Source organism: Lissotriton vulgaris, chromosome 8, assembly GCF_964263255.1.
Source record: "Lissotriton vulgaris chromosome 8, aLisVul1.2, whole genome shotgun sequence".
Lineage (NCBI taxonomy): Eukaryota > Metazoa > Chordata > Amphibia > Caudata > Salamandridae > Lissotriton > Lissotriton vulgaris.
In genome coordinates, this window is record NC_141696.1 from 878,447,583 (window position 1) to 878,472,940 (window position 25,358).

At 47.0% G+C, this 25,358-nt stretch overlaps 1 protein-coding gene across 2 annotated transcripts in view; it reads left to right on the forward strand.

The window, feature by feature from the left end:
• Window positions 1-25,358, forward strand: part of CLDN10 (claudin 10) — a 388,360-nt gene that overhangs the window by 216,214 nt on the left and 146,788 nt on the right. For both annotated transcript variants that reach the window (XM_086933398.1, XM_086933399.1), the window contains exon 2: window positions 15,516-15,677. In XM_086933398.1, the coding sequence (XP_086789524.1) occupies window positions 15,516-15,677 (162 nt within the window). The remainder of the gene's footprint in view (window positions 1-15,515; window positions 15,678-25,358) is intronic.

Below are 25,358 nucleotides of genomic sequence, written 5' to 3' on the forward strand. Positions count from 1 at the left end.
GGCCTCCAGAAGATTCTCCAACTTCAAAGGGTGCAGGGGGGATAACTATTGGATACTCAGATCCAACCTTTCAGTGCATATCTGGACCTGTGGAAGACTCAGAAGAAGGACTGCTGTGCTGCTCTGATGCAAGAGGAACTGCTACTCTGCTGCTCTGCTACTCTGGTGCCTGCTGCCCTGCTGCTCTGTTGTCTGAGTGAGAAGGACTAGACCTGCCTCTTGAACCAAGGACCACCAGATTGACTTCTAGGTCTAGTGGAATCGACTCCTGATCAGAGTCTCTGGAACAAAAAAGGGTTCCAACCACCTTGAACTCTGCACCTGTATTCTGCCCTGCCCTCCAAGTAGTGTGACGCATTGCCTTGCAGCTCCACATCAGAACATCCACTACACAACACAGCCTCAACTCCGGACCTCGCAGATCTTTGGAACTGCCGCTGTGTGAGTGATCCTCTACGCAGGCCCTCACATTGCAGTGCGACAGCTCATTTGAACCTCTGCTGTGCAATGCATCCTCAACACAGGACCTCGCATCGCAGCCACACTGCTCCATGGAACTGCCTCTGCGTAAGGCGTCTTCGACGAGGAACGTTGCAACACTTTACAACCATGATTTAAGATACTTTGTTCAGCGGGCCTAATTTGGTCCAAGTATCCGGCCCACACTCCACTGCGGTTGGCCAGAATTTGGACTTTGTCCTGGTCTGGCAAAACCAGATAACCATAGCTGCCACTTTGTGCTTTTAACCACTACTTTTATTTTAAAATTGCATATCTCTGGTTCTATTCATTTATTACATTTTACTCTATTTTAAAAAAAATCTTGTTCTGTGTTTTCACTTTATTACTGCTTTTGTGCTCTATATATACTTTAAACATTGTCTTTGAGTTAAGCCAGATTGCTTTTGTGCCAAGCTATCAGATCATTAAGCACAGGTTAATTTATGGTTTGCTTGTGTTTCACCCTGACAAGAATTGTGTTTGTTGCTTGAGTAGGGTTTCATCCCCCTCAACCAGTAACCCATTTTCTTACAAGCAGCCACCCCATATTTCACAGTGCAGGCAGTACCCAGCTTGCACTTTAAAGGCAGAACATATATTCCCCCCAACTGGCTGGTGTAAAGAGTGACTGCACTCGTCTGCATGGAGGTGACTGGAGTCCATGCCTCCCCAATGCCCCCTTCCAGAGGGCTCCTTCGGGGGTGCACTGACTATGCATCATCTCTTTCTGGCACACAGTCAGTGCAGATTCTGGTGTTTTCTTGAGCTGCATGGGGTTACAACCTCATGCCAATGAGGAAATACCCGCTTTAGATAGCACTAGTGCTATGTGTGCACCAGCGATATCTGCATTAAAGAAGAGGTTGCACAAGCATCCATAGCCCCATTTGTAATACTACAGTGCCCCAGGGACACAGAAGCAGATTCAAACATTTGTTGCTCCCGCAGGGTGCTGCCTCCAATACAGCCAATGGTCTCTACATGAGGAAATGCATGAGAGCTGTGAGGTTGGGCTGCTCTTTAGAGAGGATTGTTTGCCAACTAGGGAGTATAATGCATACCACTCCTATTACACTAGGGCCCAGATTTACTGAGGGCTAGCGATGCCCTAGCGTTACGCCAGAACACGCGAGCCCTTAAGTGAGATGCAGCAGTGCGCAGTGAACACAGCACGGCGGCTATTCAGCAGGCGCCGAACCCCGGGAGAATAAGCAGAGGAAGAAGGAAAGTCGGGACCCGCTAAGCTAAAAACAACGGGAGCCGCGGGAGAGCTGCGGGCCACGGTCGCGTTGCAAGAGGCGCCGAACCTCGGGAGAAAAAAAAAACCAGAGGAAAGAAGGAGAGTCGGGAGACCCGCAAGTTGAAGACAACGGGAGCCGCGGGAGAGCTGCGGGCCACGGCCGCCTTGCATAGGAGACCCAGGCAAGGTCAGACTGATTCGGGCAAACTCCGGACAAAACTTTGGGATCACCCGGGTTTACGCCCACGCCCACGCCCACGCCAAGCCTGAGCCAAGCCTTAGCCCGAGCCCATAGGACGCCCGTACTGAGTCCGGACTCCACAGTGCCCCTCCCGCTCCCTCCCCCTCCTCTTCTCGGCTGGGGGAGGTCGAGTGGCAGCGACAGACTCCCTGACTTCCTGACTCCCTGACTTCAGAGGCACTTGCAGAACAATCGGGCACCCGGCCAATCAGCCAATCGGCTCGCAGCAGGCAACAACAGGCAACAGCAGCGATTTCCTGCATTTTAGAGTGGATGGGAGGAGGACAGAAGGGATTACAGGCAAGCAGAGAAGCGGAGCAGCGGGCTGGAGGAGTCGAAGGAGCAAGGTGAGAGCGCACCCCTGCATCAGTTCAGTCTCACCCATACCCACCTGCGCTTGCTCCGGACTGCCAGCACTGTAGTCACTGCCCATAGTCTCACAGTCCACAGCGGACTCCTTTAGCACTCCCCAGGCATCAGTAGCAACACACTGTAACCCACTGTTAGCCCGGGACCAGGTAGGGCTCAGTGGGGTTCAGAGGAAGGGAGTAGGGAGTCGGTCTAGCCAGTAGTCTTGCGCTGCAAGGAGTCCAGGGGAGAAGAGGGGGCATAAAACATCGGGAGACAGCCCGCACCTCAGCGGACCAGCACAGACTGGTACAGACCGGCAGACTGAAATCAAATTGAAGTGCCAGGCGCAAGGACGGGGGCAAAGAGGAAGAGGGAGCAAAGCTCTCCCACTAGCTGGCTAAGAACCGTATAACCTCGCCGACAATCCCTCACACACTGCCGTGCTGACCGGTGCTGACCCGTACGAACCTCTATTGGACCACGCCAAGACGCCAAGTCCCTAGTACTCCCTCATTAAAGATCAGGGGGGCAAGGAGCGGAAAGAAGCGGGCCCGAGCCCCAATCGGGGAAAAATGAGATCAGGGAGAACGCGACACCCAGTTGAAAACAAAAAGCCCTCAAAAAAATCAAAGAAGCAAAACGCAGAAGACATTCCTTCAGGGGCCAAATCCAGCCCAAGGGAGAGGTTGGTCTCAGTACCAACCCCTGAAATGACATCAAATCCTACAAGAAAATCAGGGCTCCTAAAATTCTTTTATCTAAAGGATCCCATTGCAGCAATTTACGCACCAACTGTTGAGGCCAGCAACTTGCCTAACCCTATTTCCCCAATTAACATCCTCCCTACACCGGTTAAAAGCCCATCTAACACGACCAACGGTCAACAAGGGTCAACTCCCCAACCTCAATCTAAGGGCCCAACACCCAAGGGAAACTCAGCGATTGTTACTGCACAAGTGCATTATTCAAACCCCCACTTAGGGGAAAAAGATCACGCCAAAATCCCAAAGGACATTGTGGTTGATCCCACCACAAAGGAGTGTAGTCGGAATATTAACAACAGCACAACATTTACCGACCTGGTTGAAGCAATGGATCTCAAAGGACCAACAAGGCCTAAAGAAGGACCGACAAGCCACAGCACAACACTTACCGACCTGGTTGAAGTAATGGATTCCAAAGGTCCACCAAGGCCTAACGATGGTCCAGCAAGGCCCAATGAGGGACCGGCAACCCATAGCAATTCTCCTTCAGTATCCCTACGAGACGGAGATCCATGGCAAAAACCGTTGTTTCTATCGAACGACTCCGAATTGGAAGAACTAACGGAGAGAATATCTATGTACCTAGACACTCAAGGTAGAGCACTACGAACTGAGCCGAGTCCGAAAAATCAATACCCGAGTCTAGGTTTGGCGATGTCTACCCCACGCTGCCCAGTGGAAAAAAGAACTCATCCTAACCTTACCATAAATGACAGTAACACCGCGTCAATAAATGACCTTCACTCCAATCAAACGGCACCAATAACTATTTCATCAGGCAGCTCGATGGACATAGACACCAAAGATTCAAACAAGACACAAGGAGACCAGCCGTCCACATGGATCAGGACCTTACTAAGTTCTTTAGATCAAGCCATAAAAGTCCTGAACTATCAATCAAATAAAATGGAGGTGCAGATTGACCTCATCACCTTAGTGGCGGGCCACATTGCAGGCATAAACACAAAATTGGACTCACTTTCATCATTGGTAATAAACCAGGGGAAACCAGACGCCCACATCGGCCCAAACAAACAAGAGTGTTATTGTGGTTGTGGTCTCATAATTGAAAAATTAGCAAGTTTGCCGGCCATCCTGATGGACATTCTAGGGGAGGTAAGACACTCCCGCAATCCTGCCGAAAAAACAACCAATCTTACCCCGGAAAAATCACATCCATCCCATGGATCCACCTCAAGCACAAAGGAGCAATTAACGAGCAACCATCGAAAGGATTCAGAACATAACCTAAGGGAAGCGTGGCCAGAAAGATCAGCACAAGATCCGGAAACAACTCAGCCCACCCAAATATCCTTTAAAGAGGAAAAAATAGCAACCAAGAGACAAAAGAAAAAGGCCAGGAAAGCCAGACTAAAGTATAAACAGCAACAAAACAGAGAACTATGCAACTTGTTTCCGATCTTTAAAGTAAATACCCCCCAGGAAACCAACTCCACCGTAATGACCACGCCGCAAGGCGATAAGGAGGAACTAAACCAGCCGTCAAACAAACTAGACACCCAAATCCTCGTGAGGGACGGGGAATCAAGGCAGAGAGCAACAACATTATCCGCTAATCAATCCTGCCCAACGAATTCCACATTAGCTACAGCCCATAGTGACCAAAGAGAAACATGTTCAGTTTTAACGAAAGATCATAACCCAAGGCAAGGAATCACCAACTCTACCCATATCATAGATAACGGAGGTTCAGAGCAATCAAAGCCCAGACAACCCATGGGAGAAAACCCTGGCATACAAACTCCATCTAAATCGGCCAACCTTCACGATCCGATGCCCCCCAGTACACAGCCCAGCTCCTTGAAATTGGTAACATCTTCAAATGTAAATCCAGGAGGAATTCCAGGACCAAAGTGGAACACCGCACTTGCCCGCATGTGCGTCACTGTTTCGGAAAACGAGCGCTCCTGCGCCCTACTCCAATTGCGGCACAATCCTTTGCCGTATGAGCAGTCCAATCCTGCACAAAACCAAAGCACAATAATCACGACGAACTCAGTGAAAATGGATCAGGAACAAGATTCCCCCCCCAAAAGTAGCAACCTTAATGTATCTATGAAGCCTCAACTGACCAAAACAGGCTTCCTGCAAGTTTCTAATAAACTCTCTCATCACCCTGAATCTCCATATCACAAGCTAACTTTTATTCCAGAATATCCATCAAAGGGACCACAGGATATCCTTAATCGAGGCAATTTGCTAAAACTGTTTCATGAAACACCAGCACTAAGTGAGATAACATCACAGGACCTCCTGGCCGTCGAATTCAAAAGAAACCGTCAGAATACAGACTCTGAAGACACCGTCACAACGTGGGCCTCAACGGCCATCACAGTCAAGATATTCTCCACAAAAGATCATTTTGAAACATGGGGAATATCGATTGTACGAAACACACGCCCAAGATATCCATTCCCGTTACAAAAAAGTACCCGCAACGAAACAAAGGGGAACGAAAAAAAAGGTTCTCCCTTTTCCTGTCTACTAGGTGCACGCGCTACTTCACCACCAGCAGCATCAAGTTCTACGAATGGGGTAATCTTGAAAGTAAATAAGCAACCAACCAGTCAACATGGCCGGGACAAAATGGATTGGTCCTGGGTCCCTATGGTCTTGAGTAACAAGGGTCCCTAATACGGAGAAAAACCTTTCAATGACTCCATGCAGGAGGGAGGAAATGCAGAGTGTTAAAAAAACAACTAACCTCTCTGTTTGTTCATGGAAAGTACACGGCTTCCATGAAATGGAGCTGGACCATGACACACAAGCCTTCTTTTCCCAACAAGATATAATCCTGATTCAGGAGTCATGGAAATTATCACCCACAGTAATACCAGGATTCAAGGCCCACCACATCTTGGCAGAAAGACTCTCAAACTTTGGGCACCCCCGGGGAGGCCTATCAACTCATATAACCCAAAAATACAATTGGACATCGGAAGCACTGGACGTAGGCCTTAATTGGGTGCAAGTGACTAGAATCACAGAAACTCTGGCAGTTGGGCCAGAGCAGTGGCAAATCATAATCCTCAACGTCTATATCCACCCGGAACGGAAGTCACACCAAGATAAACAAACAAGCCTAACGTCACTGATAAAACTGATGCAAAAAACCCATTCAGGATGTTCATTATTAATCTCCGGGGACTTCAACAGTGACCTAATCGGCAAAAACAGGGCAAAAGGAAACATGCCGAGGTTAACTTCCAACCTAAGAGAACTAGGTCTGACGATTCTGAACGGCAACACGAGGGGGGACAGGCCGGCAGGTATTACGTACCTGTGTGGAAGGGCTCACTCAACGATAGACTACACAATAGTAAGCAACGACCTAGTTCCAGGCGTCGAGACTTTCAAAATTGTTCAGCGGCCAGAAAGTGACCACTTCCCCCAAATAACCACCTTAAACACCACGCCCACTCTGGCACCGAACCTTTCTTGTCTACTTCATCAAGCATCCAAATTCAACCTAAAGAAATTAAAATGGCGAGGAGAAGGGCTGGAAAAAATTCGGTCCGCCGTCACAGCTCGAATACTTGAGCAAGGGCTGCAAAAAAAGGAAGATCTTGTAAAAAATTGGGAGCAATTGGTCCTGGACCTTCTCCACAAATTCCCAGCAACACCAGGGACACAGATCAAGTCTACCTTCAAAAAGGAGCCTTGGTTCAACATGGAACTAAGAACAAAAAAAAGGAGGGTAGCCAAAGCGGCCCGAGATCTAGCACGCCAAAAAAGACTGGGGTTACAAGCAAACAAGGGAGACCTGATCGAAGCCAGAAGCGCTTATAGAAAGTCACTGAGCATCGCAAAATCCTCCTACAAGGAAAAGCTATGGAATAAACTCCTAAGTGCAGGAAAACATCCTAATAGCCGTTACTTTTGGGGCATGATTAATGATCTAAACAAAGGATCTAAACTCCATCAGGAAGCAGGAGTAGGAGCTGACGCTTGGTCCCAGCACGTACAATCCCTATATTGCACAACAACAGTAGGTCTCTCGAACAACATAAGGTCAACAAATTTAATTGAGGATGATCAGACGGGAATCAACAGCACAGGTACAGAAGGATTAGGGACGAAGGGGGGTTCAAAAGAGGAGACGGTATTCCCGGAACTAACTACTAGAGGAGAACTCTGTAAAATTATTAAAAGACTAAAAGCTGAAGGAGCTGCAGGCCCGAATGGGCTGCCCAACGCCATCTTCAAACACGACCCGGAATTCTGGGCAGATACCCTAATGCCACTTTTCAATCATATTTATAATGATGCCCTGGTTCCCGCGTCTTGGAAGGGTAACGTCATTCACCCAATTTTTAAACATGGTGACCATCGTATTCCAACAAACTATAGGCTTATATCTTTGATAGATGTAGAAGCAAAGCTTTACGCCTCCTGCATCCTTTTAAAGCTGCAAGAATGGATTGAAGAATCAAACAGAATTCCTTGGTTCCAGACAGGCTTTAGGCGGAAAATGGGAACAATCACCAACCTCACTTGCCTGTCATTACTAACGGACAGAATGGCAGCAAAGGGCGCACGGTTGTACGCCTGCTTCGTCGATATCAAATCGGCCTTTGACAGAGTTAACCGAGAGCGTTTATGGGGTAAGCTACAGTGTTGGGGGATGCCGACCAAACTGTTAAAGGCAATAAAAGTTCTATACCAAAACACATGGGCAAAGGTGAAATTGGGAAATGGAGCTTATACCACGAGGAATATACCAACGTACCAGGGCCTAAAACAAGGCTTCGTTTTAGCACCCACCCTTTTTAATCTTTTCCTTTCCGACCTCGCAAAAGTGCTGGAGACGGACGAAGTTCACCCTCCATCATTGGCTAATCATCGAATTCCTTGCCTACAACATGCTGATGATATAGTACTGCTGAGTAAAACTCCAATTGGTCTACAAAGAGCTCTAAACCTACTAGCAAAATATTTAAAGCAAGAGGGTCTGGACCTAAGCAAAGAAAAAACAAAAGTGGTCCGTCTGGTAGACCCAAAGAAACTAAGATATACATGGATGGTGAACGGGACAAAGGTGCAGGAACAATGGTCGTACAAGTACCTCGGAATCACAATATCTCAGGGCGCAAAACAAACGGAGCATAGAACTGCAATACGCGCAAAAGCCCAAACCCTAATCTTCGCTTACCGTCTACTAAAAACAAAGATGGACTGTCCAAATCACAAACATCTGTTGAAGGTCATGTCGGCACAAATTTTACCCTCTCTGTCTTACGGTCTAGTCACCTGGTGTGGCAAGGAAACAGACTTACTAAATGAGCTCCAAACCAAAATCTACAAAGCAGTTTTTAATCTTCCAAGATGTGCCTCAGCCTCGCAAGTTAGGCTTGAATTTGGTCTGCAAAACCAGAAATATAGGAGCATGAGCGGCTTCGTAAAACTGTGCCATAAACTTAGATCTGCAGACCCGGAATCCATGGACTGGCTAAACTGGGAAGTTATAAAAAATCAAGGGGAGACCGGAACCCCGTGCTCCTGGGGAAACTACCTGAAAATCTGCGTAAAAGAGCTGGAGTTGGAAGCTGCATGGGAATCCGCGATGGATAAAGCAAGCATAAGCAGATTGGCCAACAAGGTAGCAAGGAAAAAATCCTTTCAAAAAGATAAAGGGACACTACTAAAACGGCGACACGGCTGGACCATTATCAATTCCTTCAAAGCAGGACTACCACACGCTTACTTAACCTCTCACTTCAACGTGCATTTAAAAAGAGCCTTTACAGATTATAGGATGGGCATGCACATCTCGAAGGATCTATTACCATCCTGGAAAGGTAACCACCAGACTGCGCAATGCAGACTATGCGGTTATAAAACAGAATCACTAGCTCATTTTTTGTGTGTCTGTCCTGCACTTATGGCACAACGGCAACGACTGTTAAAAGGTATTTGCAATGAGCTAAATATCCGCACCTGCAGACAAGCAGTAACTTGTTGGTTGGGAGGGAGTTCTATTATTATGGCTTGCCGGGGAACAAAATTCATGGCAGAAGTGAAAAAAAGTTTGAGCCAAGTAGAACGAGGAGAAGGTTAAGAAGCAGGACACTAAGGCTGCCTTGATTTTAACGAGTGGTAAAGTTTGTATAAACAAGCAAAAACATTTTGATATTCAAAGACAGCGGGAGCATCTCCGGAAGAAACTTTTAAAACATCGTCCCACATCATTTTTAACAAGGGAGGAGACTTAATTTTACCAAACATATTTACACTTTGTATTATTATTTATAATGTGAAAATTGTAATAATTTTAATTAATTATGCAATAAACCTTTTGACTTGACTTGACTTAAGTGAGATTTACTAAAGCATGCAAAGCCTCCTTATGTGGCTCTGCATGGCTTACTAAATCTAGAGTAATGCAAGGCAGCGCAAGTCACTGCCTTGCGTTACTCTGTGTTTTGAAGGCATTCTATGGGTGGAGTGTCGGCATTCCTGCACATCCAGCCATTGAATTTGGCGCATTCTTAAATTTACAAGGGAGTAAAGCTGGTAATGCGTAAAAATTGTACACCATCTCAAAAGAGGCATGATGAGGAGAAATATGTTTATTTCTCCTCGTTAATTCCTCTTTCTACACGTGCTGTATTCTGCAGCACCCAACGATAAAGGAAAATGACTCTGTGAATTGTTGTTTTGCAGGAAGATACCCATTTCTACACAAAAACAATCTTGCCTGTAATGCAAGGCAACTTTGCACCATGGCCCAAGTGTGCCTGCATAGGTGCTAGACTCCACTCAGTGCAGGAGCACAGAGAGAGCAGGAATGCTCTATGTCTTGGTAAATATGGCAAATTCCCGTTCACTCCATTTGATGCAGCGCAGCAAGTTATCTTGCAGCTTTTTGCCAAATGTTAGTACATTTGTGCCTAGGATTTCTGCATCTGCATCACATTTGTTTCATACAGGAAAGGGGTTTTTCACTTAAATTAAGGTGCTTGCCCTCTCAATGTGGGATGTCTCAGGCATAAGCTTTCTGCATACCATTTGTCCCCCATAGTTGGACTTATTGAGCAATAATAAACAAGCTGAGGTATTGGAAAGACTTTAGCACAGAGATGAATTCTGTGAGCAACTTTTACTTTCAATACCCTCACCCAGTACATGCTGATTTGAGTTGGGAGAAAGACACAGACAGGAAGGGTTGGCATCACAAACGTTTCAAGAACCCTCTATTTACTTAACCTCACCCACCAGGTGTGACCGCCAAGGAGAGTTAGATAACCTTTGGTGAAGACGTTTGACAGTTGTTTGGCCCCTCTAATACCTCCTTTATAGTTGGTCAGTGCCAATTTTACAAGAAGTGGAAAGATCAGCAGGAGCGAAATGTCAACGGGGATCCTCCTATTGTTAAAGGCCTCAAATCAAGAGCGGCGTGAGACGCTGTGAGCCGTCATGAAAAGGATGCCCACTCCGCACTGTCTCTAGCTCTATAGCTGCCACTCTCAGAATCAGGTATCAGCCTTAGTGGGCTCACGACCTCAGCCATTCTATCCTTCACTGGCAAAAGAGTAGGCCTCGGTCAAGAGACACTAAGAAGAATTTAAATCACAAAACAGGTTTCTCTACAAATGTTGTGGCTCATTTTTACTATAACAAGTGACCCATCTGTTTGATTTTCTGGCTCATTCAGTAAACCCTGCCTGCTTGCCGGGATTCGTCTCCCAAAAGTGATTCCACCACATTGACACAGCTTATTTTGGCAAGCTCAAAATTGTATTTTATTTTGAGAAACTAATTCCCAAAGGAGGAAGTTTTCTCAACACACTTCAGGTCACTGTTTGTTTTAATTCCCTGGATCTTCCATGCCTCGCCTAGAGGAATCAGGTTGGAAAAAAGTTGGGTTGTTATGAGGTTGATGGGCTTCTGGGTGAAGGGCTTCTGGTGATGGAGCCAGCTGAAGGTCTACCATCAGAAACTGTAAGTTCCCTCACCTCTCTTTGTGAGGGAACTGTCAAACTCTATCTTCCACCTAGATAGTTAAAATGGTATTCAGGAGGCATGGGGAAACATGGACCTTATTTTAGAATTTTGTGGCTGTAATTCTCTTTAAGAAATGTGGCAAATCTTCCATCCGTTGTATTACAATATTACAAGAGTAATATAGCCTATGGAACTTACAATATGTTGGATGGGATAACCATTGTTTTGAGGAAGTATTCCTTCTGCCAAACTCAAAACAAAGGGCCTCATAATGATGCAGGTCAGACCGACATCCGCAGCCGTGCCGGAGTTGTTTGGACCGCCGCGGTCTCCTCAGAAGCGGTAAGGCCGACTGCCGCATTAGGATGCATGATGAATGCAGTCCAATCCGACCGATGAAAGACCGCCCACTCCGAAAACTTTATTCCTATTGCTGGGATGGTGGTCAGAGAAAAACAGCAGTCATAGAGCTGTCCTAATTACAATGTGCATTTCTGACGAGCCGACCATCCAGGCAGCCTCAACTCATCGGAAAGAAAGGATTTGGGGTGCATAATCATCAAATCCACTGCTCCCCGCAAGTCTCTGGCATGGACCCCTACACTGCATCTGCTGAATCCTGAAGACTTTGACCCTGTGGGCACCAGAATGCAGGTAAGTCTGTAGGTGGTATGCATCTCCATTGACTGGACAGTGCACAGTTTGCCACACTCCAGCAATGAGGTACACGCAGCACAAGACAGATCCCCATATAAGTCATGTATTTGTGTACATATTGCATGTTTCCTGTGAATTTGTACGCACTTGCAGCAACATATTCAGCGATATGTGCATCACTGTAGATGAGACCGCCGAGGTAGCAGCAGTTGCATAGTAATACTGCGGTGAAACTTTCGCGGCCTCGGATTGCGGCTGAAACGGTCTAACGGTCAGTCCGACCGGCATCATAAAGAGACCCAAGGTCTTTAACCATTACATAGTTTAAGTCTTACCCAAAGAATGGGCTCTGCTGGTGAGAATGCATATCTATCTCTGTGGAAAGTATCATTCAAATTTAACAACATGCTGCAAGTAGAAAGTAGAAAAAAATCAACCAATTTGGATTTTTCAGTCCGAATTCACCAGATCATTTTGTTAAGTGTTTAATCCAGTGGCAGAATTGTCTTGAAAGCTTCAGTAACTAAATACTATACTAGATCATTAAAACTCCAATTCTTTATGAGAATTGAAACTATGGAAAAAGGGTCTATTTCAAGATAGCCACCTCATTTACTATCTGTCCTACCAATCAGAATGGTGAAGACATTTTGCATTTAGGATTGCTGGAGAGTGAGGCAGAGCATGAACGTCAGTGGTCGCCCCCATCCCTTTGCAGTGCTTGCCTCAAAAACATAGTGAATAATGGAGGATAATTACTCAAACTATGTTATGATGGGAGTAGTGCTCCAGGAAAGTGAGAGTTGTGTTACATGAGCCTCTGAAAGATTTCATTTGATGCTCCATGGTGGATCAAAGTATATCCAGAGGAGGAACTGCCTTGCAAACCAATCAGAATCCCTGAGTGTTCTATTATAACAACAACAATATTTCACTGTGTTCGTGCCTGTTAAAAAACTCAAGAAAATATAGGGGTGAGAACATCCCCATGTAGTATTAATTTTAATATTAAACTGTGGCTGTCACAACAGTGTAAGTATGATTAGGTTACAGTTTCTAAAGGAAAAGCATTTTTTGTTTGGCATGTAACCTTGACGCTGGCATTTAACAAATCTTGAAAAAAAAATGACAATAAAGGTTCATCCACCTGAGCTCCTTACTGGAAAGTTTTAGGGTGATCTGTCAATTGGGGGTCATTTAAAAGACAGGGCCCAAAAATATATTTTTCCTATCTCACTTCCCATGAGAAATTTTGCAAGTGATGCAGATAAAAGGCCTAACAGAATTACACCAAAAGTGGCAGAAAGTTTGAATTTCACTCAGAAAGTACGCTTTAAAAAAATGGTGTACAATCTGTTTAACCCTTTTTGAGACATTTGCTTTTAAATAGGTGCTTGGGTGGTCATGAAGAAGCTAAAAATGATAGGTATTTTTGGATGGTTGATCCCACAGGGCTCCCGTAGAGCTGTAAATTAGAAAAATTGAGTAATTTGATTGGTTGAGAGCCCCTTTTTCACTGCCAGTAGTTCTGGTCCTAGGGCAGGTACCAGTAATCAGTCCAAGTGATCTGAATGGCTGACCACAACCTGAAGAAAATGTTGTGACCGGCTTTACAGTACTCAGGGGTTTGATCCCCTGAGTACTGAAAACTAAAATAAAATGAAGGTGAAAAATAAAATGTAAGGGAGCAAGGTGCGAGTACCCTGACCCCCTGGCAATTCTGTAAGGGATCTATAGAGCAAATCCTGTTAGGGTTTGTGCCCCATTGCACAGCGTAAATAAAACCTGAATGGGGTAATTTAGAAAGTAAACCAATTCAACTCTCAGTTCATTATGTTCTTTACTTCATTTTGTTTCTTAGGTCCAAATTTCAATCATTTGTACATTTCAATTCAATTTTTCATTCCATTAGTCTGAATATCCCAAAGCATTTCAACATAGTTCCCTATGCATTTCGTGCTATCCATAAGCATTTCATCAGGGGAAATCTCTATAACAAAAGTTAATAGGTCTGATTATAAGGGGCAGTCATCTGTAGTCTATTTCAATTAACATTCATCAGTATTTCGTCATTTAACCAAAAATATTCAACAGCTATAATGGGTAAAAGTTTGGTTAGCAATATTTCATCTTGCAGAAAGATTCTCTCCAATACGAGTATATGGTTTCAGATCAAATAACTTGTTCCAGTCACCTGTTAATTGACTTTGTGTTTGTCGAATGTGTCTATTGTGGCATGTTATGTTATGTTATGTTATGTTATATTGATTTATTATGCGCACAGATACCCCAGCCAAGGGGCGTCCCGGCGCAGAGACAAGGTAGAACATAACACAACAGGAAACTAAAAACATGAAAGCAGCTAAAACAGGAAAGTTTTTAAAGCCCTCCGGAAAGTCAAGAGGTCCTCCATCAGACGAATTTCAACAGGAAGGGAGTTCCATGCTGACGCGGCCTTTACACTAAACGAGCGGCCACCCATGCGACTAAGCCTAAATCTGGGGACCACCGCAAGGGCCAAACCCTGGGAACGGAGGGTGCGGGTGGGAACATAAAAGGAAAGACAGCTGGATAGGATTTCCGGGCCAATACCTCTCAGAATCTTAAAAGCGAGACACAAGACCTTAAAAAGGATGCGCTTCCTGACAGGGAGCCAATGTAGGGTACGAAGGACAGTTGCCACCGAGCTGAATCTGGGCAGGCCGACAATCGCCCTCGCCGCAGCATTCTGAACCCGCTGCAGACGGGTTAGCTCGGCCTGGTTAGCCCCAGCCAGAAGAGAGCTGGCATAATCCAGGCGGGAGATGATAGTTGCCTGGATCACCAGCTGCCTGGTCGGGGCGTCAAAGAACTTGAGAACAGGTCTCAAGCCCCTTAGGAGACCGAAACAACAGGCCGCAGTTTTTTTAGTATGCCCTACAAAGGAGTGGCCCGCATCCAGCCAGACCCCCAGGTTTTTCACCTCAGATACCGGGGTCGGAGTGGGTCCCAGCTCAGAGGGCCACCATTGGTCACCCCACAGCTCCACTCCCTTACCGACAACCATCACCTCCGTTTTTGTGGCATTTAGCTGAAGGCAGTTGCCTGTCAACCAGCTAGCCACCGCCTTCAGTCCAGACTGAAACCTGGGGGCCTCAGTCTCCGCATCCCCGCTGAGAGTAACCGCCAGCTGTGTGTCGTCGGCATATGAGACCAAAGTTAGGCCCCACTGCCTAGCGACATCAGCCAGCGGTCTCACGTAAAGATTGAACAACGTGGGACTCAGCGAGGACCCTTGCGGAACCCCCATGGCCAGCGGTTGGAAATTGGACTTGAAGGGAGGGATGGCAACACAGAAGGAGCGGTTATCTGGAAAGGAGTGGAACCATTGCAACACCTGACCGCCAATGCCAGTCTCCTCAAGCCGATGCAGGAGGATGCTGTGGTCTACCGTGTCAAAGGCGGCGCTAAGGTCTAACAATATAAGCGCCGCCGTTTGACCAGCATCCAACCTTGCACGGAGATGTTCCACCATCACAAGTAACGCGGTTTCCGTGCTGTGGCCGGCACGGAATCCGTTTTTGTGCATCATTCGCACAGTTTCTCTTTAACTTGGTGGTAACTGCATACTGGATAATACATTATTATTCTCCTGATTTGCTTATAAGTATAATAGTTCATTATCCCTGTATCGGTAAGGGAGAAGTGTGCACATGCTAAATTCAGTATTTTGTCCTGAGAATGTGGGGGCACGCACGGAGGATATGTATGTATACTGTCGTGGGTCACTGTCTGATTCCTGCTGTTGTTATTACAGGTTACATTCAGGCTTGCAGGGCGCTCATGGTTGCTGCTGTGTGCTTGAGCGGATTCGGGTCCATACTTGCACTGATTGGCATGAAGTGTTCGACCATCGGAGGCTCGGACAGAACAAAGGCTAAAATAACCTGTTCAGCTGGAGCCACGCTCGTTATTGGAGGTAAACACGGCCAGTAATAATTAAACAAATGCGTATTTATTTTTGAGCCGCCTGTGGCTTCGTGTTCTTATTTTTGTTGCATATTTTTATAGCACGAACTTGACCCAAAGGTATTGGAGCGCTTTACATGAGCACCGTATTTACATTACACATTCAGGCACGGGGAGATGAAGGGGCAGATTCATGTTAACTGGCGCATCCCCAGGGATGCGCCAGTTAACGTGCGCCACAGTGCGCCACAGCTCCGCCACCCATGGTGCGCCGCATTTATAATGCGGCGCACCATGGTGCAAAAACAGCACAGATGCGTGACGCATCTGTGCCGGAAATGTGGCGCATTGCTGGAGTTGCGTCGCAAGCGCGACGCAGCTCCAGCAAGGCTCGGGGGTACACCATGTGCACAATGCTGCGTCAAGACCTACGCCTGCTTCAAGCAGGCGCAGGGTTTTGAAGCAGCATTGCCCTGAAAGTGACTGAGTGAAATCTCATAGATTTCACTCAGCCACTTTCAGGAGGCCCCCCCCCCCCCTGCGCAGGAACGCCTCCTTACGGCGCAGTGCTTTACAACGTGACGCATCTCCTAGAAGTGTCACGTTGTAAATAGGGCGCATTGTTTGCGCCGCAATTGCGTCAAATAAAGTGACGCAATTGCGGCGCAAAGAGGCGCAACGGCCTCATAAATCTGCCCCTAAGTGATTTTCCCAAAATCACAGGATATGGACGTGACCAAGGCTTGAACCCTGGTTTCCAGCACCAAAGTCGGCAATCTAGCCGAAGGACCACATCCTCTCTCTCCTCCTCTCTCTCCTGTACTTGTGAATACCAGGAACGCAAGGTCAAACTAAATTTGCCTATATGCGGTTTTTTTCAGACGAGGTGAGTAATAACTTTGAGAGGTCGTTCATTCAAAAACCTGAGATTACACACAACTCTGTAGTGTACACACGTTGCCTCTTTTAGCTTGAATGTCTGTGCATTTTGACAATTTTGCCCTAATTAGGATCTGAGTGGTAATTGTAGAGAAAAAAATTTACATTAATTTAAAGATCGGCCATTTTCCACCCCTCGGCCTTTTGAAGATAGCTGCTATTGCCGGAAGTTGCAGAGGTCGTCGTACTGGTGAATGAAATGGCAATACCGTGCATCTCCTCGTTATCTCTGCCACCTCTCCCTTCGCGCCAGAATACTTATTAGTAACAGAGCGCATTATAAAAGTTTTTATAACATATAACATAACATAACTGTACAGAAATGTGTCAGGCACCTTTTTGTTGCTAGACCTAGGTTGCAGACTTTATAGCAGAAACAATGGTGGCAGTGCAGGCAGAGATGTTTTAAGGCATGGGCAAATTAGGCACCGGCCCAAGGCACCAGCCCTTCAGGAGGTCCCCTCATAGAGCTAGCTCTTTTATGCAGAGAGTCTTGTTCTGGGGACCATGAGTGATGCTTCGATAGTTTGTTTTAAATACCATTTTCCTTTCATTCATTTTAAATGTGGGTGATGTGTGAAAGTCTATTGCAGACATTTTGAAGAGAAATGTTGTGTTTATGTTTCACGCAAAATCTATAAAAAATGGTTCTTTTAGATCAAAAAGACCTGAATTATGAGAAGTGGATGGGTGTCACAGGTTATTTGGAGTAATATTAGTGAGCTGCTGCTGTGTTACAATACGGAAAACACAAGTCACTATCCCTTAATATTAGATGTAAACACATTTAGAATTTGTACTAGTGTGCTTGTGCACGGTCAGTGACCTGACCAAAGGGGGCACAAAAGAGATGAAATTGGATCATAAATTCAAAGCTATTCCAAACAGGGGCCCTCAAAATAAGTTTGGCCCGGGCCCACCAAATCCTTCAAATGTCCCTGTCTGCCATATGTAGTCATGAAGAGGGTTGTTATGCAGTCTGCATAAGAGCGAGGCCTTGAGAAACGAATTAGGTTATTATAAGCTGCTTAGGACTCCCCTGGCACTTTTGTGTTTCTTCTCGGAGCTGCAGGACAACACCTCACTTGCCATGTGTTGCAGGGTCTGTCTTTGGGAATGACTGAGGCCTGAGCCAGACTGGACGCAAAGCCAGCTGCGCAACACGACAACCAGAGCAACTTATTTTGCACCGATCTAGCAGTGATTACAACAAGAAGCTGACTGCTCTGGACTTGTACACACAGGCACAGTTAGCACGCTTTGGATCTATGATCAGCCTCCAGTTCTTTGGTTATGTACCCCAAGGACCATACCATGATGCAAAGTAACTAATAATTGTGGGCTGCAAAACGTATGGGGTGGCCCCTTGGGGCACTAGTGGACAGGCTGACATGAGTGGCAGATGGAGTGGCAGAGGCAGCAGGCCTGAAGACAAGGCTCATTTCTGCCTTGGGCCATTTATGCACAATACTTTGTAGAAACAATGATCCTTGTTAGAAGGGGGATATTGATTTTTTAAATTTTCTTTATTTGCATTTTTTGTATAAAAGTTACTGTTTACATATGGAGTAACGTACCATATACATGTGGGAGTGTATCTGGTTGCGTTTGCATGTACATAGGTTTTTATGGAGACAAAACAGCTTAGGAACATATTCACAAGGAGCCATCAGCGAATTAACGGCACTTTAAAACAGCCAAAGCTGTGATAAATTTACCTCCCCAGTCACAAGCTGGTGATAACTGTCCACAGCACCAGTTTACCCGCGATAGCAGCCGCAAAAAACATCGCCACAGAGGATCCCTGCAACTATCGCAAATGAGATGCAGAGTAGGCGTTCCCATGCAAAAAGCAGCGACAACACGACACATCAACGTTCACAACAACCAGCCAGATCGGCGATAAGGATACAAAACACGCGATAAGGCCCATTAGCAGCAGGAAATTAACACCTACTCTGACCTGGTGTAAAGTCGGATGGGAGCCTGCACCACAAAAGGGACCCCAGCAACAGATGCCATGGAGCACTCATCATGCAGCCTGGACACCCAAGAGGGCTACAACACCCACCACCCCAGGACCCCAAACCCCAACTGGAACACCCCCCCCGACCACCTCAGAGGCAGCACAGACATAGACAATGGCTCCCAGGAAACGCACCTGCCTCACAGACCCAAAATCTGACACTGTCACTGTCCACAACAGTCTGAAAGGGACAACCATCCTACGCATCCTGACCATCATCGCCTAACAGGTCTACGGCATCAACACAGTGGACAATCAACATCCCACCCCACACCAAGCTGCTGGCTGTGCTGCACCAGTTGGCCTCTGGCACACCTCAATTAACAACTGCCAGAGTCGGAATAGCCTCACAGCCAGCCACATCCAAGTACCCCACACCTGTCCTGGACATCACCAGCACCCTGGCACCCCAGTCCCCATACGTCCAACACAATGCTCAGGAGCCGCTGGAGACCAAGCAAGGACCATACACCATTTTCGGTTGCACGCACCTGTTGGGGGCAATCCACAGCACACATGACCTACCTGCGCCCCCTGGTGACAGAGCACATAATCACCACAACAGGAAGCACACGTCACACATAAATGTGATGGCAACATCAGAACACAGAGGGACCTTCACCAATATCGCCTCCAAATACACATCCAGTGTGCATGATCCCTTCATCCTCCAACAGTCCATCAGCAACCCGCGTTCCCAGGATGGCACCAAGGGAAATGCACAGCCCCTTGGCAAGTTCCAAATTAACACCCCACTCACCTCAACTCCACAACCATGCAATCCACAACTCTGGCAATGCACACGTCACAAAATCACAACCAACATGCACAACAACATGCCCACCCACCAGACACAACAGAACAACTTACAATGGTAACCTGGGCAAGCCATAAACATGAGCCATCAACGACATGGCACCTCAGCCACACAATAGCCGAATGTGGGGAGAGGTGGCAACCAGGCATGTGTGAAGGATGCAGTAGAACCATGATTGGGAAACCACACAATGCCAAGAGTGGCAGCGATGTGCTGGACAGACCGCAGTATGCAGAACACACCCATATCCATGGCGACATACACCTCTGCAGTATGGAGTGTAGTGTACAGTGGATACAACTATGTCACCCCAGCCATTGGGGGTCCTCTCGGAAATGTTGCCTGTTATGCCCCCCATAGGCTCGGACGTCGCATCACCGCAGGAGGCACATGCTACCACCCCAAAGACCACCTCCAACCACCATCTGCCAAAGTTGAAACGGTGGTCCTGACAGACTTACGGAGTTGCTCAGACCTGTCGTGGATGCCATCATCGGCCTAATACCCTGCTCAGCACTCCAGGTGCCAGTGACTCAGTGCACAGGAGGCCATTGTCAGTTTCTAATTGTGTTTTGTGCTGTGGAGCTGTTGCGCAGCTATGTCACTTCTAACAGTATGGGGGCCCTGAGAGGCTGATGGGGAAGATGATGCAGGTCTAACACACCCCACTGCATATGCATCAGGAATATATCAAAGGGACACAATCCAAGACTTTTTGTTCACATGAGCGCACTCATCTCTAGTGTCCCAACCCCAGTGCACTGTGACTCACAAGACACTTCTGTTTGCATGTTGGCTGTCCTCTGGACTTTCTCTGGCTCACTCCATGTTGCTCAGCAGTTGACTCTGTTATGCATGTGTTTTCTGTTTTCGTTGCACTGGTGCCCAATGTTCAAGTGGTTACTTGCACCAGACCGGCTTACACTCACCCCACACACATCCAGCATAGGCATCACTGTACATGTGGCCCTGCCAATAAAGAGACCGGGCGCATGTGCCCATAGCCAGTTCTTGTTCTATGCATGAGGGCCCTGGGCCCTACAACATTAAATTGTGTTATGTACATCGGATGCAGACATGTCACCGGAGGCAGCGGGATGGAGCTTGGACATGTAGGGTTGTCGTCACCCACTCAATTCGTAAGAGGAGTGGCTAGAGCCGTCATACGCAGAGCCAACATGGGTGTGTGACTGCTATTTGAGCGCCCCTGGGCGTGGTTCTGTACTGTGAGTTCTGTACTGTGAATGTGCATCTGCATGTGTCTCTATGGCACTGTGGGTCTCCTTAGTGGGGTGTGGTGGGCCCTGAAGGGTGATAGACACCTACTTATGTATCCCAGTTCCCATTCCATGGGTTAGGCCCCCAACAACACCTGTTGGGCCACCTCCTTTTGGCGTGCTGACACATAGCATTGGGGTGCCATGTGTGGGTGGGTGAAGTGTCGTGAGCCAGCTGTGCTTGCGGGTGCTTCCTGCTCTGTGGTCTGTTGCAGGCTCAGTGTTCTCCTCCGAGTAGCTTGGCTTGTGGTGGGGGGTTGCGTTGGATATCCATGGGCTGTTGTAGGGCATCAGTGTTGACGGTGTGGTGGTCCTCTCTGGCATCACAGATGTGTTGTATTCTGTGCTCTGCTGAGGGTGTTGTGTGCCCCTCTGCAATGTGAAAGGGAGATGCATGTTGACATTGTGTTGACATGTATGTTGGCGCATTGTGCTGGTGTGCATGCAGACTGTATGGCAATGTACATTGTGACTGTTTGGGGGTGCTGGATTCTTCTGCGGGACAGTGTACATTTGGACTACATGACGGATGTGAGGTAATATGCGTACATTTCCATTTCACAGTTTTCGGCTCTGTCAGATGTAGTGGGCATGTTTCTGTTCATGTGCGGAGCCAGTTTTTCCTCTGTTCTGCAGTGTCAGTATGCACATTGTACCACGTTGTCGTCAATGTGGGTGTGCTGTTCTTGCTATGTGTGTGTGCTGCAGTCTGCCAGGGGGATCTGGGACATGACCTTGGGTGATTTTGGGTGTGCAGTGTGCTACACCTCGTTGTGCATGTATGCCATTGTGCCCATCTCCCCCACCCCCCCCAGTCCCTGTTCGTTGCACTCCCTGTTGATGTTGTGTCAGGTCCTCTGAGCTGTGTCTGTACTCCCTACTCCTTGCACCGTCTCACACTGATGACTGTGGTCTGGGTTTCCTCCAGCTCCTCCTGTGGCGCTGGACTGCCACCTCCTGTCGCCGTTGATGCCTTCCTGTTGGCAGCGGGTTTGTGCCTGGTTTAGGATGTCATGTCATGCCGGCGCCTCTTGGTCTCCTCGATTGACCTCCTCGGCACTCCGACTGCATTCCGAATGGTCTGCTAGAGGTTCAGTTGCTGGTAGTGTTCTGTTACCTCCGTGACACTGGTCCTGCGGTCTGCACCCCGTCTTCCTCTCCCTCTTCTCCTCGGCCTTCTCCAACACCGTTGTTTCTTGCTGGCAGTCTGTGGGGGTTGTGGGATTCGAGTTGGCCTCTGCGCTGGGTCAGGGTACATCATTGTTGCTGCGTGCTTTGGCTTGTTTCTGGTGTGCTTTTTCTGTGGTTTTGGGATTTGGAGGCTTGTGGCTGGTTTTCGCTACTTTTTGTACAGCGGTTGGTCTCATTGCATGTTTGTGGGCGTTCGTGCATCGCATTTTTGCAGTGTGGTGTTGATTTTTACATGGACATTTGACATGGTATCTGGTGTCTATCGCATGCTACCGCCGCATTGTGAATTCTACGTTGACACTGGGCTATTTACCCGCGATAGGATGCGATGTTGAAAGTTTCTTTACGCTCCTCTTGCGGTAGTTATCACACATTCATGGGAACATACCCCTTGGTCACTTGTAACTGGGTTAAGGGAGTTCATCAATATACAAGCAATGTATAGTGATCATAGTACAATGTGTGTATCCGACAGGTATAATAACATTTGTCTCTTGTGCCCGAAGTATACAATGTCTCAATAGCCTTGTGTGCCCATTTGTCTATTTTAACTTGTATTCAGACCCATGGCCTTCATTAAATAAAACAGTATAATGCGTGTTTAACATAAATTTCACAAAACAACAACAACATTCCATCACACCAAGATCGCCCTACGCTGTCATATATGGCTGTGCCCTTAGAGTAGCTATTTTCATATCTCACGCCTCTTCCTCTCAAGACTGGGTAATGTGTAGTTCGGTATCGTTCAAGCCCCTATGTGTATCATCCCTACCCCTTCTTATACAACATGTGTATTAGAGTACTGTGGCTAGCACTTGAAGTGTAGTCCAATTAGGGGCCTGTGTCCGACCCCAACCTATTGCCATTTTGTGATTTATTGTCTTTGATTTCTTGATCTACCTGTTACAGTTCTACCAGCATCACGTCCCAATATTGGGTAATGGGATATTTGTGCAGGCCAGCTATCTCATTCCTATGCAGGGCCCTGCTTTCTGCATGTGCCCATACTGTTAATGCTTTTTTCCCACTTGTTGAGGATGGGTTTTCGACTTTTAGATCGTTTAGTAATTAGTCTTTTGGCGACCATAAGGCCTAGCTTTGTGACCCTGTGCTGCTTGATTCTGGGGTAGAAGCCTAGTTTACACTCCTCCCATGTATGTAATTGGGGCCTGCCAGTGTAGGTTGCTAGTGTCGCCCTTACTCCCTGCCAGCATATTTGCAGGGAGGGGCAGCAGCACATCATATGTAGAAAGATTGCGCCCACCTGTAAGTAGCGAGGGCATGCAGAATTGGTTAATTGAAAGTACTTGTTCAACTTGTCTGGAGACAGATGTGCCCTGTGTGTAATGTATGTTTTTATGATTCTAAATTTGGTGTTTTTTGGTATTTGCGTGCGGCTAGCGAGGATTGTGTTGCATTCATGTACCATCCATGGATTTCCCCTGTCCTCCTCCCATCATGTACGCAAGGCTGCCATGGGTTGTGTATGTGAGTTAGAAGTGCCTCTGGAAGCTAATGCACTATATGGGACCCATTGCCCATTACATGTAGGTATTGGATCATGAGATGCATCTCTGGTTCAGTGTTGATGTCTCCCCAAGTCGATGTGAGTGATCGTGTAATCGAGTTGTATAATAGAAACTGACCTGCCGGCAAGTCATTCTCGTCAGACAATCTGTCGAAAGGAATCAAGGTAACGTCAGTGTATAGGTCACCAAGCGTGTGTATCTCGGCAGCATGTCAGTGGGTAAGTGCACTATTATGAGTGCCCGTTTTGTTTCTCAGTGTATCCAGGAGTGGCAACGCTGGAGCATAAGAGGTTGTGCTCCTAATGAGGTAGAGGCAGCATTTCTAGCAACAATAGGCTAGAGCTAGGCATGTCGGCGACGGACTGGGGGGGGCGAACTATTGGATGAAACAAGTGGTAAATCTGGGATTGCGCCCACTGTGTGATGAAGCTGCATAATTTAAGTTATTCCCCGCGAGCCATTTTGTCACCCACTGCAGTTGGGCAGCCAAATAATATAGGGGCATATTATCAAGGGGGTTTATCTCCGCTTTTTTGGCTTTAAAATCCAAGAAAGCGGAGATAAAATTATCTCCCTATTACCTAGCTGTCGCTAACACCAGTTAGCGACAGCTAGTAGGAGATAGCGACCATCTTGGGCCCCACTTTGCATGTCAGTGATATTTATCACTAATGACATGCAAAGTGGGCGTGCCAAGATGTTAGCGACTGGAAACAGTCGCTAACATCGCTATCTCCTATTACCAACTTTTGGAGATATTCGCGCTAAGCGCGAATATCTCCAAAAGCTAACACCTGCCCTGAGCAGTTCTTAGCCATGTTATCCAATGGGAGGTGGATAACATGGCTAAGAGCATTAGCTCGCTAATGCATGAATATCGCTGACTTTTCAGCGATATTCATGCATTGCGGCCGATTTTTATCGCATTTGCGATAAACCTTGGTAATACCAAGGTTTATCTGCGATGAAAATCGCCGCAGCTCTGCGATAATTTTTTCACGCTAACCAAGCAATAGCGATAATTATCGCTATTGCTTGGTAATATGCCCCAATATAGTTCCATATTGGGGACCACTAGCACTCCCCTGCATTGTGGTGGTATAATTTCCATAATGCTATTCTGTGGCGGATTGAGTTCCAGATGAAGCTTCGGAGCAATTGCTCCAGCTCTCGGAATGTTGTAGTGGGAACATAAATGGGGAGATTGTAGAAATAATACAGTAGCTTCGTCAGCATTACCATTTTGGTCAGGGAGATTCTATCCATCACGTTTAGCGGCAGTGTTTTCCAGAACTTGACATGTGACCTGAAGGCAGAAAAAGCTCTAGTCTAGTTTCACTCCAGGATGTCAGCGGGTTCTTGGTAGACAAAGATGCCTAGGTATCTAAAAGTGGGTGGCTGCCAGCTGAGGAGAGAATTATTTATTAGCAGATTTGGATTTGGGTTCCCGTCCCTGAAAGGGTAAAAGCATAACTTGGCCCAGTTCACCTTGAGGCCTGACATCTTCTTCAAGTATGTTGTGTATATCCCTAAGGTACAGCAGGAGATCGTCTGCGTAGAGCAAAATCACATGTAGTCCATTACCCAGCCAGATGCCCCAGTCCCCGCCCCCATCACGCAATAGAGTTGCCAGCGGTTCCATTGTTAGTGAGTAAAAAAGTGGAGACAGGGGGCAGCCCTGGCTGGTTAGAAGGGGGACATTGATGAGTGTGAACATTGATCTTCCCTGCTGTCGGGGGCTACTGATGTTCTTTATAGCTTGGGCTATTGATGCTTGCAAGAGTCTTAATCCATTGATGCACATTAGTGCACAAAGCCATCAGTGCTCATTATGGTTTGGACCATTGATACATGCGCTGTCCAGAACCACTGAAGCTCGGTAAATGACACACTTGCACTCTCATTCACA